The 15,387-nt window shown below is 39.0% G+C and overlaps 1 protein-coding gene across 1 annotated transcript; it reads left to right on the forward strand.

The window, feature by feature from the left end:
* Positions 1 to 3,759: 3,759 nt before the first annotated feature.
* Positions 3,760 to 8,991, forward strand: LOC311082065 (neoverrucotoxin subunit beta-like; the record flags this gene model as incomplete). Its single annotated transcript, XM_084112809.1, has 2 exons — positions 3,760 to 3,850; positions 7,262 to 8,991. The coding sequence occupies 2 exons, from the start codon at positions 3,760 to 3,762 to the stop codon at positions 8,989 to 8,991; spliced, it is 1,821 nt and encodes a 606-aa protein (XP_083968935.1).
* Between the last annotated feature and the right edge of the window lie 6,396 nt (positions 8,992 to 15,387).

Below are 15,387 nucleotides of genomic sequence, written 5' to 3' on the forward strand. Positions count from 1 at the left end.
TCATTACGTATTTTGCAATACATGTAATGTAACTTTATAATGTTGCACTCTTTCTATAAGTTATAAATAGCTAGTAAGTAGAGCCCGACCGATATATCGGCGGGCCGATATTATCGGCCGATATTAGGCATTTTCTTAACTATCGGTATCGCCATTTATAATGGCCGATAAATTAATATTTAAAAAAATGCAGCGTGCAGTGATTTATGTAAGGATGGCGCTGCCAATAAAGCACCTAAAAGTAGGGCTGTCAACTTTAGTCGTTTAGTCGACTTATCGGTCGATGCCGTCTTGGTCGACTGACATTCTCATTGGTCGACCAGTCGCATATTTTTTTTTTTTTTTTTTCACCAATAAAGAAATTTTCATTGATTTACTCCTTGATATTTATTACTTTAAAAGCAGTTATATATTACTGTATTCTAAATATAATTAGCCTATGTTTTATCCCCAACTTTAAATGCTTTAGGCTATTTTGTAACAGCACCACAGTTTAGTGCACCACGTAGAACACTCGGGAACCGCACCGGTGGCTGGCTGCACTGCTGCTTCGCGCTCAGTAAGGAAGGTAGTAATCTCTATGTGTCTGTCTGTCCGTTTGCATTTTGATTATTTCGAGAACCGTTCATCGAATCGACCTCGCAAGGGAGTGCAGTGTCGCATTTGGTGCAATATAGACAGACACGCGAGACGCGACACGTTCAGAATTAATAGTGAACAGCGCGAGCAGGAAGCGGCGCACCTCACGCGAGCAGGGCTATATTCTCCGAGAACGGACACTGCACTAGTGATATAAAATGCACACAGTCTGTTAACTTAAGCAATACTTTTAAGGTAGTCTAATATTTTTCTGACTAACAAATTACTGACACAGTAAAGGGTAGATTTAAATAAATAAAAACTAAATTTAAATAAAGAAAAAAACGAAATTTAAATACAGAAAAAATGAAATTTAAATAAAGAAAAAGTAAATTTAAATAAAGAAAAACAAAATTTAAATAGGCCTAAAGAAAAACTAAATTTAAATAAAGAAAATCTAAATTTAAATAAAGAAAAAACGAAATTTAAATAAAGAAAAACAAAATTAAGTTAGCCTAAATTAAAAACGAGATTAATTTAGATTGATAATAACGGGTAAAAAGTCTAATACATTTTGTTTCTATTATTCTATTTTCCACAATGTCAAAGCAACAGCAGCAATACAAGCTCAGGCATGCACTTCGGTCCATACAAACTCCGCTGTTTTCCGCGTGGCTCGAGCCGCGCCTGAGACGCGTGTCTCACGAAGGCAGTGTGCAAACTCCAACCTATTAACATGGGAGTCGAAATAAAAACAGACACCCAACGCAGCTGAGACTCTCACGCCAGCAGCCAGTGTGTCGCCGGCCTTATTCAAGCGCGAATGAGAACTGTTTCGCGGGGGATCCCAGGTGTCAATAAAAAAATTTAAAAACGTTTTTTCGTTGTTGTTTTATAAATGCTCTATGCCAATTGTTTAATGAATATTCAATCAAAATGCAAAACATCGACTTAGTCGACTAATCGTTGTGCAGGACAGGACTTTGGTCGACTAAGCGTTTCTTTGGTTGACTACAGCCCTACCTAAAAGCTGTCACAAAGAACGGGCAAAAGTGGCAAAAAAATAACGGCCGCGTCCGGTGTATTTAAACGGAATTTAAATAAAGAAAAACAAAATTTAAATAAAGAAAAAACGAAATTTAAATAAAGAAAAACGAAATTAAGTTAAATTAAAAAACGAGATTAATTTAGATTGATAATAACGGGTAAAAAGGCTAATACATTTTGTTTCTATTATTCTATTTTCCACAATGTCAAAGCAACACAGCTTAACCCAAAACACAAGCTCAGGCACTTCTGTCCATACAAACTCCGCTGTTCTGCGCTCTAGCGAGAGAACACTCCCGTTGCTGGAACACTTGCTCATCAGTTCTATTTCTAGCATGCATGCGTTTTCCGCGTGGCTCGAGCCGCGCCTGAGAGACGCATCTCACGCAGGCAGTGTGCAAACTCCAACCTGTTAACATGGGAGCCGAAATAAAAACGGCCATGTCACCCAGTCAGTGTGTCGCCGGCCTTATTCAAGCGCGAATGAGAACCGTTTCGCGGGGGATCCCAGATGTGAAAAAAAAAACGGATGTCAAATTTTCAAATCGAATACCAACCCACCGAACGAATATTCGAATATTCGGGTCCAGCCCTATAGCCTAGTTTCACGTTTAGTACATTTTGCTTACTACTTATTTAAAATAGTATAAAACTACTGTACATATGTAATTATAAACGTTTTCATTATGATATTATTAATTTTACTTTACTAAAAAGATCTGAGTTCTTCCTTCACTGGTAGATATTAGAGAAATTAAGATTAAAAATAGAAGATAAGGTTTTGTCAGTGACACTTTTGATATATTTATTGATACAAGTTATGTTTTAAATAACGTGACTAAATTAAAAGACAAAGTCGTTAGTGAAGATTATGCAACAGTATTTAGAATATAATATAATATAAAATGCAATGCAAACTAGTTTGGTTACAGCTCAAATTCTCATTCTATCATTCACCCTGCCTCCATTACATATCTTTGTCACACAAGTGTTTGATCACCACATTTGAGTGATCATTGCAAAACGTTTATATATTTATTCTGTTTATACTGTGTATTCTATATACAGTACCCATCAAAAGTTTGTACACACCAATTGGAAAGTGTGTCCAAACTTACTGTACTATAATACACATAAATAATATTGCTACTGTATTATAATATACACATAAATAATATCGGCCGATATATCGGTATCTGGCTTTTTTTTTATCGGTATCGGCATCGGCGCCCAAAAATCCATATCGGTCGGGCTCTACTAGTAAGATAATATAACGGTAACTAACGTTACAGTATGCAAGTAATTATTCTAGATCTATGTAATGCTAAATAAGGTTTGCTAGTACATTATTTCAGCAACATAACAAGCCAGTGAATTAGCAGGTTTCAATTGTTGCTTTGCACAGTGCGTGACATTTTATCTGTATGTTATGCGGCTAGAGTTTTGACACTGAGTCAATGGGCTCTGACGGGCTTGTTTATCGTCATCGGTCTTTTGCCGTTTACATGTCTTTGTTGTATGAGCAGGTGCCACTCGAGAAATTGGCAGTTTTGGTTTCCGCGACACACAGGCAGTCTTGATTTTGAACGACAGTACGCGCTGTGTAAGAGAGGGGTGTGATCAGCGCGTACACGAGCTTGATTGACACTGCTAAGACACTCCTCCTGGCTCTGATTGGTTGTTTCTGACCGGGAGCGGTGTATTTCTGCAAATGGCAATAGAACCACTGGGAGGAGCCAGAGGATCTTGATTTTTTCACAGATTATCTGTCTCATATTCTACTGTCAGGACATAATGACAGTTTTAACAAATATGTAAAAAATAAATTTTTACAAAAGTTACCTACTGCAGCTTTAAGGTGTGTACATGAAGGCTTTTCAGTCCGATTGAGCCGTCAATCCCATTACTAACGGATTATTTGGTTGCATGTAAACGTAGCCGGAAGGATTTATGCCTTAATATTTTTTTTTAATTTTGAAAGATTGAATTAGATTGCATTTTAAGGAACGTTAAAACAATTAGTAAACTAATGAAATTAGTAACAAGTAAAAATAATTTTAGAATGATAAAGTATTCATTATTAATCTTCAAATGTATAAATGTCCCCATTGTTCATTGTTATTTCCTGCAGCCATGGGATCACAGACCATTGAAGTGGCAGCTCTAGGAAGACCTCTGTTTCCTGGTATGCTTTATGACTGCCGCAAGGATACCTTCATTCCAGGTGGTGTACAGTACCTACTAATATGCTTTTTACTCTCTTTTTCACCCAAATGTGAATCAACAATGTGGTAATTTAGAGATTTAAGAGAAAGGACACAACTATTAAATTGGTAGTCTAATAGATACAAAATTGGCATGTTGACATTGTGTCCTCAATATTCAACAATATTATTGGTCTGTCTGCATTGACATTATTATATGAGAACTGAACTGAGCTGGACGATGACGTCACATTTTTTTTCCAGAGCAGCTATAGTATATATATATATATATATATTAGGGCTGTCAAACGATTAATTGCGATTAATCGCATCCAAAATAAAAGTTTGTGTTTACATAATTTATGTCTGTGTACTGAGTATAATTATTTTCTATATATAAATACACACACATGCATATATATATTTAAGAAAATGTGTTATTTATATATAAAATATTTATATATAATATAAATTATATATAATATAAATATGTATACACAGTATATACATGCAAATATTTATTAAATATATACATGCATGTGTGTGTATTTATATATAGAAAATAATTATACACTGTACACACACATGTATTATGTAAAAACAAACTTTTATTTTGGATGCGATTAATCGCGATTAATCGTTTGACAGCCCTAATATATATATATATATATATATATATATATATATTTGTTTTTATTTTATTAAAAAGGTTATACAATTACAACAACATTTAAAATTGTAACAATATTTCCAGTGTAACCTTTCTTTGTAAAAACTAAACTATACATTTTTATCATACGTAATTCAATTCATATGAGCAGAAATTGGCAACATTATAAGCTTATTTGATGTGGCAGTATTTTACAGTAAAAACTTTATAATCTATCCGATTTTGTAGTCGATTTTTACTCATCTCAGTAGAGCAATAGAGTTTGGTAAAAGCTGTTCATTCATTCACACACAAAAAACGCGATTCATTTTTAAACAGTCTTTGTGCCAGCTTTAGTAGCTCCACAAAAGCAAGCATCTGTGCATTCATTCATTTACACACAGAAACGCGATTCATATTTAAACAGTCTTTTTGCGTACAGACACTTGCGATTAGAACAAAGCAAATAGAACTGACCTATTCCTCAGCCGGACCCGTCGCTCCTCGAAATGAAACTTTCGGAAATTCTGAGGTAAATTTTCCAGGATTATTATCAAGATAGTATTATTCCTCACAGCATCGTAAAGTACAGTCTGAAAGTGAAATCGCTGTGTGTGTTATCCAGCTGATGTGGGCGTTTCACAGGTTTGTATGGATCGCCTCACATTTGCGTTTGAATAACGCGCGCTCTCCGTGGGCAGAGTCACATTAAATTTAATGAGCTGAGATGAGAACGACTGACATCTCTCTCTTTTCATACATAGTACATGAACTGAGAATATTTGTTTTTTATATAAATTACTTCATTTAAAAGAAGAGAATTCAAGCTTCATGCCTGTGTGTCTGTATGCCTGTTTGACTGAGTATTCGCTGAGTTACAGTTCATTTTCGGACGTGTTTCAGAATGGACTACACTGACAGAGAGGAGGCAGAACTCGCATCATGTTTATTTTTCTTTATTTGGCGAAAAGCACAACAATTTGTTTTTATTATGAGTATACACAAAAAAATACACACTTAACAGGATCGATTGATGTATAACACAAGCATATAAGATAAAAATTAATATTAGTATTTTCATTCTTTTTTGCACTGATAAGGAAAAAAACTAGCCTATCGCGCCGGCGCGATAGCCGACCTCAGGGGGTTAAAGGAACAGGCCGACTTTTTGGGGCTTTAGCTTATTCACCGTATCCCCCAGAGTTAGATAAGTCCATACATACCCTTCTCATCTCCGTGCGTGCCGTAACTCTTTCTGACGCAGCACCTGAGAAGCCCCGTCATGAGGAGCAGAGAGTTCGCTCAGAGTTGGAGTAAATCACTCCTGAGAAGTAGCAGTGCTTTGCCTTCTGAGAATATAGTTCCCAGTATGTATACGGTTAGAAGATGGCTGTGTCTCATGTGACCTTGTTATTTGTACACGCTGTGACTATTGTAAAAGTTTATACGATTAATACCGTTCCAAATTATCCTACATCCTATGCAGGATATATGGATAATCCCGCGGTAACTACAGAGCCTATCCTATAGTCATACTTTTTAAGAGTTAGGCGATCAGTCTCTACAAATTCGTATTTTATTATAAAGATAATTAGAATTATAAATATAATAAATGTCCCCTTCGTAGTTTAAGTCTGCCTGTTTAGGTACTCTTCAACCGTGTTCGCTATACAACAATAACCCTGTTGTAAGCTGCCTCTTTGGCTAGGCTTTCAAATCAATCAAATCCCACAGTGCATACAATTTCTTATCAGAAAAGAATGCTCACCCTTGTGGAGTTTCTCTTCCAGCTAGGACCTTCCTGATCCAGGGGGAAGAAGATGACACGTACTCAAAAATCCAAGTTCCAGTCAGATGATTATAATAAATGTTTAACAATATTTATTAGAAAGAATCAAAATGAAAGATATACTTGTTACAGATTATAATAGAGTACTTAACTAACAGAGTAATATTAGCTAGGCTTAAAGCTTCTTGCATCCAGAAACTGCTGGGGTTCTGGATTGGAGATCGCAAGGAAGAGCACTGAGTCCTGTTCAGCTCGCTTCCTTTATAGTCCGAATTGAGGTGTCTTCATCAGATTTACAGTAAGGCATACATGAATTCAATATCACATTCGCAACTGCTGATCCCAGCTAGTGTAGTCTATTTCCGTACCCGCCTGACTGTCCCTCTGAAGACACAATAGCTCCTTTGTATGTGTGGACACAGACCCTTGTCACTGCTCTCTCATGTGACTTGAGAGAAGCAGAGATGGACAGAGAACTCTTTATTCAAAACAATATTTTTAGACAGTCATATGCTTTAGTAAACCAGAGAGCGCATCTGCAGCAGTATTTGTTATAGGCTTCTTATTGTGACCCTTTCTGCGTTGACGTCGAGTTTGAGGTGTGGGTGAAGTGAATGAAATGACGCTCTCAGGTGGAGCCTCGTGACCTTGCATCACACTATACAAATCACAACATGTAAATAGGAAAATGTTGGTGTTATTTTGTCACTTATTGGGAGCAGTATGCTAGCGTCAGACAGAGTTACAACACGCATGGAGATGAAAAAGGTATGTATGGACTTATCTAACTCTGGGGGATACAGTGAATAAGCTAAAGTCCCAAAAAGTTGGCGTGTTCCTTTAAGCTGGATGATGGTGCTATTTTCTTCTAGAAACAAACTGTGTTGCATTATTTTCCTGTTATCACTGTAAAGCTGAAACAATCTGTATTGTAAAAAGAACTATATAAATAAAGGCGACTTGACTAAAGGCGAAAGCCATTTCTCATTTCAGGTGTCACTCTGTGGGATAAGAAGTCACTGAATGAAGATTTGGACACCCATCCACAGCCCATGACAGATTTGAAGTTCAGTAGCTCCGACTCTCTCTCTAGTAAGTCCAGTCTCCTGGATGTGAGTGCTTCCCTGAAGGCCAGCTTCTTGGGAGGGCTGGTGAAGGTGGGAGGATCTGCCAAGTTCCTGCATGACACCAAATCCTCAAACCAACAGTCCAGAGTTACAATGAATTACAGTGAAACCACAAGATTCGACCAGCTCACTATGAGCCATCTGGGTCAGATCACTTACCCTCAGGTCTTTGACCAGAAAACTGCAACTCATGTGGTCACGGCTGTACTGTACGGAGCTCAGGCCGTCATGGTTTTTGAACGGACATTTTCAGAAGACGAAGAAAAGCAGGAGATTGAAGGAGAACTGAATATCATGGTCCAGAACATCTGTGGATTTTCTATTGAGGGACAAGGAGATTTACAAATGACAGAAGATGATAAGAAAATGGCTAAGAGCATCACCTGCACATTTTATGGTGACGTCCGCCTTGATCAGAACCCCACCACTTACATGGACGCCCTAGAGGTGTACAAAAAGCTCCCCACTATAATGAAGGAGAATCCACAGAATGCAGTTCCAATAAAAGTCTGGCTCTATCCTCTTTCTCTACTGGATACAAAAGCTGCTCAGTTGGAGAGAGAAATCACCAAACATCTGGTTTCCAACACTGAAGATATAATAGAGGGGCTGGGAGAAGTAGAGAGGACATGCAACGACTTCTCCAGAAAAACTCTGGTAAATGTTTTCAAAGACGTCAAAGAGAGGCTCTGTTTATTTCAGGGCTCTCTTAACATTTACAAAATGGTATTCCTAAAAGCAGTGGCCAAGGTCTTGCCTGCTATACGAGGAGGAGAGTTGAAGCAAAATTCATTGGAAAACATCCTGAAGATCCACTACAGCTCCCCCTTTAATGCCGACATGCTTAACCAGTGGTTAGATCATGCAACGGCTGAACTTAACATCTTGAGTTCTCACACCGAGATACTGGAGGGAATCAAAACTGAAGACTCAAACCGTCTCAACGCCATCCTCCTTGATCCTAATATTGATGTTGTGGTGTGCTTGACCTTCACATCTCTGAAGTATGAAGACCCGTATCTTTCAACCCTGAAGAAGTTTCTGGAATCTGATGAGTTTAAAGAGCTAGATGTGGGAATGAAACACAATTCTAGCATGTTAGTATCAGAAGAGTGGCTCAACGATCCTGGTGTCATGTCAAAGATGAGAAAGAACTTAACTCTTTTCAGAAGTTTTTCAGAGGCTAATAAAGATGAAAAGAGATATCGATTCATTATTTCTGTCATCTCCGATCCCTCCAGTCCAGGCTCCTCTATCTATCTGTATGAAACAGGGAAGCTGACAGACACACAGTTCCAGCCCGTGTCGAAGCCTCCCCCACCAGAAGTGAAGACGGTCCTGGAGGACAGTGTGTCCCTGAAACTGCAGAAGTCCCCAACTGGAGAAACTGTGCAGTTCAGAGTGGAGTACCAGCAGGAGAAAGCAGATTCTGGCTCTGAGGAACAGTGGATTATCATAAACACCGCTGATGAAGACTTTAATCTGACTGGATTGGAGTTTAGAAAGCAGTACTTAATCCGCTACAGGACAGTGGGTAAAGTGGGAGTGAGTGAAGCCAGTGACACTATCGGGCCCATACAGTCTCCAGGTGAGTGACATATGCACTTCTCTTTGCATTTTATATATATATATATATATATACAGGTCCTTCTCAATAAATGAGCATATTGTGATAAAGTTCATTATTTTCCATAATGTAATGATAAAAATTAAACTTTCATATATTTTAGATTCATTGCACACCAACTGAAATATTTCAGGTCTTTTATTGTTTTAATACTGATGATTTTGGCATACAGCTCATGAAAACCCAAAATTCCTATCTCAATAAATTAGCATATTTCATCCGACCAATAAAAGAAAAGTGTTTTTAATACAAAAAAAGTCAACCTTCAAATAATTATGTTCAGTTATGCACTCAATACTTGGTCGGGAATCCTTTTGCAGAAATGACTGCTTCAATGCGGCGTGGCATGGAGGCAATCAGCCTGTGGCACTGCTGAGGTGTTATGGAGGCCCAGGATGCTTCGATAGCGGCCTTAAGCTCATCCAGAGTGTTGGGTCTTGCGTCTCTCAACTTTCTCTTCACAATATCCCACAGATTCTCTATGGGGTTCAGGTCAGGAGAGTTGGCAGGCCAATTGAGCACAGTAATACCATGGTCAGTAAACCATTTACCAGTGGTTTTGGCACTGTGAGCAGGTGCCAGGTCGTGCTGAAAAATGAAATCTTCATCTCCATAAAGCTTTTCAGCAGATGGAAGCATGAAGTGCTCCAAAATCTCCTGATAGCTAGCTGCATTGACCCTGCCCTTGATAAAACACAGTGGACCAACACCAGCAGCTGACATGGCACCCCAGACCATCACTGACTGTGGGTACTTGACACTGGACTTCAGGCATTTTGGCATTTCCTTCTCCCCAGTCTTCCTCCAGACTCTGGCACCTTGATTTCCGAATGACATGCAAAATTTGTCCAAAAGTCCAGTGCTGCTTCTCTGTAGCCCAGGTCAGGCACTTCTGCCGCTGTTTCTGGTTCAAAAGTGGCTTGACCTGGGGAATGCGGCACCTGTAGCCCATTTCCTGCACACGCCTGTGCACGGTGGCTCTGGATGTTTCTACTCCAGACTCAGTCCACTGCTTCCGCAGGTCCCCCAAGGTCTGGAATCGGTCCTTCTCCACAATCTTCCTCAGGGTCCGGTCACCTCTTCTCGTTGTGCAGCGTTTTTTGCCACACTTTTTCCTTCCCACAGACTTCCCACTGAGGTGCCTTGATACAGCACTCTGGGAACAGCCTATTCGTTCAGAAATTTCTTTCTGTGTCTTACCCTCTTGCTTGAGGGTGTCAATGATGGCCTTCTGGTCAGCAGTCTTACCCATGATTGCGGTTTTGAGATATGAACCAGGCTGGGAGTTTTTAAAAGCCTCAGGAATCTTTTGCAGGTGTTTAGAGTTAATTAGTTGATTCAGATGATTAGGTTAATAGCTCGTTTAGAGAACCTTTTCATGATATGCTAATTTATTGAGATAGGAATTTGGGGTTTTCATGAGCTGTATGCCAAAATCATCAGTATTAAAATTTATTGAGAAGGACCTGTATATATATATATATATTATACATATATATATATATATATATATATATATATATATATGTGTGTGTCTGTGTGTGTGTGTGTGTGTGTACTTATCGAAATACAGGCTGATGTTCAACCTGCTGGGCATTGCTGCCTGACACACCTCCACCGGTGCCTTTTGTGCAGGTGTGCTCCTCTGAGCACCTCTCTGGGCATAAAACGGGTCATCAGCTGGGGACCACCAGTCATGGATGTTTCACTCCTTTAACCCCAGTATATCTCCTGGTGGTGGAGTGATGGCAGGGATCACTCCCTGCCACCCCCTGCTGATGCCCTAGGTGTTAATTGGCCCCCACCCCTTATGCTTCCTCCTTAGCCACAGCCAAAAGCTGCCCTTCTCTGCCTCCTCTGCCAGTTCTTTCATGGCTTTTCGACACCCTGCTCCTGTACATCCCATTTCGCGGAGCCCATGGGACAGTGAGCTCCACCAACAAGATGGTCTTGCGTGGCTCTGACCACATGATCAAGTCTGGCCGGAGCAAAGTTTCTACAATCTCCCTGGGGAATTGGAGCTGCCTCCCCAGGTCGACCCTCATGTTCCACTCACTGCCAGATGAGAGGACTCTAGACGTTGCTCTCTGATGAGGGTGGTTGATTTTTTTCTCCGGCCCTTGCAAACAGGATGGGACTTCTCGTTGGCGTAGAAGGTCTACTATTAGCCTCCTGTCTACATGACTCTGCCACCTCTGCTAGCTTCCTCAACACCAGATCATGTCGCCACCTATAGCGGCCTTGGGACAATGTTGTCTTGCAGCCCGACAGGATGTGCTGGAGGCTTGCATTGCTGGTACTGCAAAGGGGGCAGAGTTCTTCAGTGCCTGTATATATATATATGTGTGTGTGTATATCTATCTATATATATATCAGTGGCGGCTACTGGTCTTTCAAAGAGGGGAAGCTCATTTTCGGGCCTACATCATAAAAATTATTCATTTATTTATGTGTAAATTCTACGTTCCTTTTCAAGAAAATGCTCTGTGACAAATGAATGCAATAATATAATAAAGGTATAAATAATAATATAATAAAACTATAATAATACTACTTATAATAATATATATTTTTAATTATTTTAATAATTATTTTTTATTATTACTAATAATAATATAAAAAATATAATAAGTAATAATATAATAAAGGTATAAATGTATAATTGTGTGAAATGTATCATGGAAATTGGCTAGCAATTTCGACAAGCAAATACCAAGAAATGAATGCAGCAGTCTGTCTTTGAAAAATCCATGATGAGACTGAGCTCGAATAGCTTCAACATCAGCGACTTTTTATTGTATGAAATTGCTATCAATCAAAAGGCGATGCAGCCGTCTAACAGACCCTCCAATCATCACCCAGGCCAGCCCACTCCTCATTCACCCCCAGAGACGCTGAGCGTCTGTGGGCGGGACATAATCGCAGCATTTATCCAATGACCGTCTAGTTTCGAAGCGCTGAAAAAAACTGTTCAGAGCAGCCCCATTGAAGTCCATGGATGCTGGGCTTCAACAGGGAAATGCACTGTGACGCTACAGGAATGAGAAGGAAATCGAGTCAGCCGACCTATATGTAACTGATTCTGAACGAACTTGTCTTTGAGATTAACATTTTCTAACGCATTTTTAGTCAGTTAAAATATTAACACAACAGTACATATTTGACCATTAATTTTTTGACATTATAGGGGAAGCCGAGCTTCCCTTGCAGTCTTAACCCTCTGGGGTCTAAGGTGTTTTTGGGGTCCTTGAGATGTTCTGACATGCCCTGACATTTGTGCTTTTTTCAGTTGCTTATAAACATATTAATGACAAAGGTGTAATTACACTCTATTTAGCACAAACAGGGCTACCATAATATGTCAGCAACATGTATGTACATGTTTTCATTTTTGAGAGAATAATGTTCATGCATGGTTATTGAAAAAACTAAAAATGAAAGTTTCTTAAATAAGGCCACAAAACACATACAGATGGTAACCAACCAGAATGCCTATTACCGCCGCGCCAGCCTCCGCGGCAAAACTACCGCGGCAAAAATAATTCAAAGTCATTCGCATTTCAAAGTCATTCTCGAAATGACCGCCAGGTGGCGCAAAGGGATATTGTGCAAAACAGCAGCAATTGCTGCATTGCTGCAAGTGGGGTTAATGTCAATTAACAGTAAGGATGAAATACTAAAACTATGGTAAACAGAATAGAACATTTTATAGGGCCAGAAAAATAAAATAACAAGTTAAAAATAGAGACGATAACAATATAACCTGCATTTCATATTGTAGGCCTAGACGTCGGTGGGCGACAAGCCTATTACCCGGGGAGCAGTGCGATAAAACACACACACACACAAAAATAAAATTAATACCCAAAATAACAAACAAAAGTAAATTATGTGCAATGAAGCTGATTATTTGTACTATTCTATTGAGGAATGAGACGAATGAAGAGCGCTTCTCGCTCGTGTGAGCGAACACTCATCGGAACGTTTGGGCATTCCTCAACGAGTGAAGTGTTGGCCGAGTGGGAGAACTTACGTGTTGATCATTTAGATGACACGGGTTCAAATCCCGAATCAACTTGGACTACTATAATTTTTATATTAGCCTATTAATGCATTGTATAGCCTATTATTGATGCAGAGAGATTTGTCTAGTTCTAAAACTCTGTTGCACCATAGTTTTTTTGCTTATATTTATAAAATAAAATTACCATGCATTTCCATTTTACACTAAGGAACAAATATTATACAATGACTTTACTTCTGTAGCCTATAATAATTCCAATCATAATTTCAAAAGCAGTTCTGTTAAAAAAATGCTAATTCAATAGACCATATAAAATATATAAAATAAAGATATGCAACAGGCACATTTAAACGACAAACAATAAAATCAGAACCAGTGTTCTGTTGCGTTCATGGTTCCAGTGGCAGTAATGCATGCACGGCTTTTCAAAATGTCACAAAGCGTTTTGAGATTGTTTTGAATGAAATGTTGAAGTTTATAATTAAGTGTTTTGGCACACCACGACGAGTGGCGCTATGCATTGTTCTAAAGCCAGGTTTTATTCTGGCATGTTGAATTAGTGTTCGACAAACGCGGCGGCGCGTTCATTTGGATTTATTTTTCTCCTAACAGCTAACATAACTTAATAGGCTACTCTGTAGTTTTTTGATCATACAGATAAGAGTAGAGTATAGCCTACATCATTCAAAACTGTAAACTTTTATTCATATTAGGCTAACGACAAAAGTTTGTCTGTCTCTGTCTCCGGGAACTGCGCGTCACAAAAATGAACCGAACGCCACTTGCCTCAGCTCAGTCACGATACGAAATTAATCGGCTATATGTCAAAAGCCTGATTATGAAATCCATATGAAACCGAGAGGTACAGAGGATCTACTCAAACATGTTTAGCTATCATGTGAGCGCTTCCCAATGAGGAAAGGAAGGACAGGGTGAAAATATCGCTCAAATTAAATGTAGGCTAAATCGCCCTGAATTAAATTGTAAAAACAGATCAAATGAATGTATTTGTCAATGTTGCTGTTGGAAGGCCAACCAGCTGGAGTGGAAAAGGGAAATGACGTGCTGTACAAAAAGTTGATGCAAAATCCAAAAATGGTGTTTTATTGGAAGGTGTTAAATATTTACAGTGCAGGAGAAAACAAAAATAGATAAAAACTGTACAAAAGGGAACAAAAACAGCAACAATGTGCTAATTTTGGCTAAACCAAATGGCCCAAGTTCGCAACGCTGCTCAGTCTTAGAGTCCACAATCAGAACTGACATCCTTTCAGCCAGCAAGCCTATTTATAGGCTGAAGCCCCTCCTATAGAGCATACCAATCACATGTACAAACATTTTAGTTTGTAATGATCAAATGAAATAATATAAACACCCAAAACAACACTTAAACCTTCCAAACAGGTTAAACAACAACCATTAACAGAGGAAGAGTTTAACAACAAATTAAATGAAAAAGCAACTGTTTCTAGATCCCCTCCCCCTCTGACATCACACCAAAATGGTATCTTCCACAGGAAGTGATGTGGCGGTTTCTATAAAAAACAGATTAACCTGGATTATGGGTTCGGTTGTACAGAGTGTGAACTGGGAAGTTTAACTGCAATAAGGTTTGTGGAAATTATGTGGAAAAATAAAGGTAATTATTATATGAATTATTATGTGTTCTGGCATTCTGTTATTTTAAGAAAAATAATAACATCTTTTAAGGAAATGTATCAAGAGTTGAAAACTATAACAAAACACAGCAGCACCAAACTTTAGACTAAACAAAACAAAAACTCCATAACACTTTCCTGATGTGTACACAGATGTAACTATTGCCGGCAATGCACAGTATTAGTGAAATGGGTGTGTTTGTAAGTCCAAGTTTATAGAGTCACCAGGTTAACCTATGACATTTCTCCCCCCTTCCTCAGACACCTGAGGTGTCCTAGAGAGGTAATCCGCTGTACAATTTTGTGACCCAGCTTTGTACAAAATTTCAAAGTCAAATGGCTGGATGGCTAAAAACCATCTGGTGATACGAGCATTTGTGTCTCTCATACGGCCCAACCAGGCCAATGCCCTGTGATCAGTCTCAAGTGTGAATTTCCATCCCACCAGGTAGTATCTTAAAGTGTCCAATGCCCATTTAATTGCCAGACACTCCTTCTCAACTGTAGAATACCTGGATTCACGGGGAAGGAGCTTCCTGCTGATGTAGGCAATTGGTTGGAGCTGCCCTTGACCTTCCTGAAGAAGTACAGCCCCAATTCCATGCTCAGAAGCATCAGTCTGTACAGTGAAAGTCTTTTCAAAGTCAGGACTCTGTAAAACAGGCTCTGTGCATAAGGAGTTC

Source organism: Abramis brama (assembly GCF_963993115.1).
Source record: "Abramis brama genome assembly, chromosome: 4".
Classification (NCBI taxonomy): domain Eukaryota; kingdom Metazoa; phylum Chordata; class Actinopteri; order Cypriniformes; family Leuciscidae; genus Abramis; species Abramis brama.